Source organism: Ichthyophthirius multifiliis, assembly GCF_000220395.1.
Source record: "Ichthyophthirius multifiliis unplaced genomic scaffold scaff_1120509249895, whole genome shotgun sequence".
NCBI classification, from domain to species: Eukaryota; Ciliophora; class Oligohymenophorea; order Hymenostomatida; genus Ichthyophthirius; species Ichthyophthirius multifiliis.
In genome coordinates this window covers 1-1,171 of record NW_004087183.1, presented here as the reverse complement: position 1 = coordinate 1,171, position 1,171 = coordinate 1, and the positions used below count along the sequence as shown (strand labels likewise).

Sequence of the window (1,171 nt, the reverse complement as noted above, 5' to 3'; positions counted from 1 at the left end):
ATTATTTGAAAATTTTTGATAAATTAAAAATTTAATTAATTAATTTATTTTACAAGAATATTATATTATATTTTGTATTTATAAATTATTTAATAAAGTCCTTTTAAAATATTTTCTCTTATATTTTTTAAAAAATAAAATAGATATAAAATAAAAATATGTTATTGGTTATTCAAAATATTTTGATTAAAATATTATAACAATAAAAAAAAAGCTATTTAATATAATATTTTTAAAAACAATAAAAAAATATTATTATATAATATTATATATATAAATAAATGCATATATATATATATAAATGTTCATTTATATATATTTATATATATATATATATATATATAATTTATTTTTTTTTTCAAAATAAAAATATTATTTTTTATTTATGTAATTTATTAAAAAATAATATATCTTTATAAAAATATACTAAATAAATAAATATATTATGGAATAATTATAAGAATAATCGAATAATAATAAATTAAATGAATATGAAGTAGTATTTTGTAATTGCATTATAAAAAGTATATAAATAGAAAGTTATTTAATATATGATTCTTTAAGAAAATATATAAATGAAAATTAATTAAATGTTCAATGTTTATAGGTTTAAAAAAGGAATTAAAAAAATAATATTACTGATATTGAAAATTTAATTTAAGAAATAAAAGAATCTATAGAACATGATTATAATAAATTATATGATAAAGATAATAAATTTCTAAATGAAATATTTGAAAATGATTCATAAGAAGAAGAAGAAAAAAAGAAGTAAATTTAGTAATATAAAAAGAAGAATAAAAAATTATTTTGATGAATTCATTTAATAAAAATAAATTAATAATATGAATTAGATAAATAAGTAATTAAATATAAAATAAAAATATTTAATTAAATTAAATAATTTATAGATATATTAATAAAATGAAAAATAATATGAATGAAATGTTAAAAAACGAAATATAATAAAAATTTAATAAATAAATATATTCAACAAAACTAATAGGATAAATAAAAGACATATAAAGTTTAAATAACAAAAAAATAAAAATTAACAATAAATCATTTTTTACAATATATACTAATGTAATTTAAAATATATTTATATTTATAAGATATATATATATTTAAATATATATATATATATTTTTAATTATTATATTAATAAATT

At 9.1% G+C, this 1,171-nt stretch overlaps 1 protein-coding gene across 1 annotated transcript, besides 3 other annotated features; it reads right to left on the bottom strand. All coding sequences in view use genetic code 6, as the record gives it.

Moving 5' to 3' along the window:
- Positions 1-240: 240 nt before the first annotated feature.
- IMG5_041000 (hypothetical protein) lies at positions 241-426 on the bottom strand (the record flags this gene model as incomplete). Its single annotated transcript, XM_004038918.1, has 1 exon — positions 241-426. A coding segment is annotated over one exon (186 nt), but the record flags the coding sequence as incomplete, so codon positions are not given.
- Positions 249-350: a microsatellite.
- Positions 257-344: a microsatellite.
- A 670-nt stretch (positions 427-1,096) lies between the features above and the next one.
- Positions 1,097-1,147: a microsatellite.
- Between the last annotated feature and the right edge of the window lie 24 nt (positions 1,148-1,171).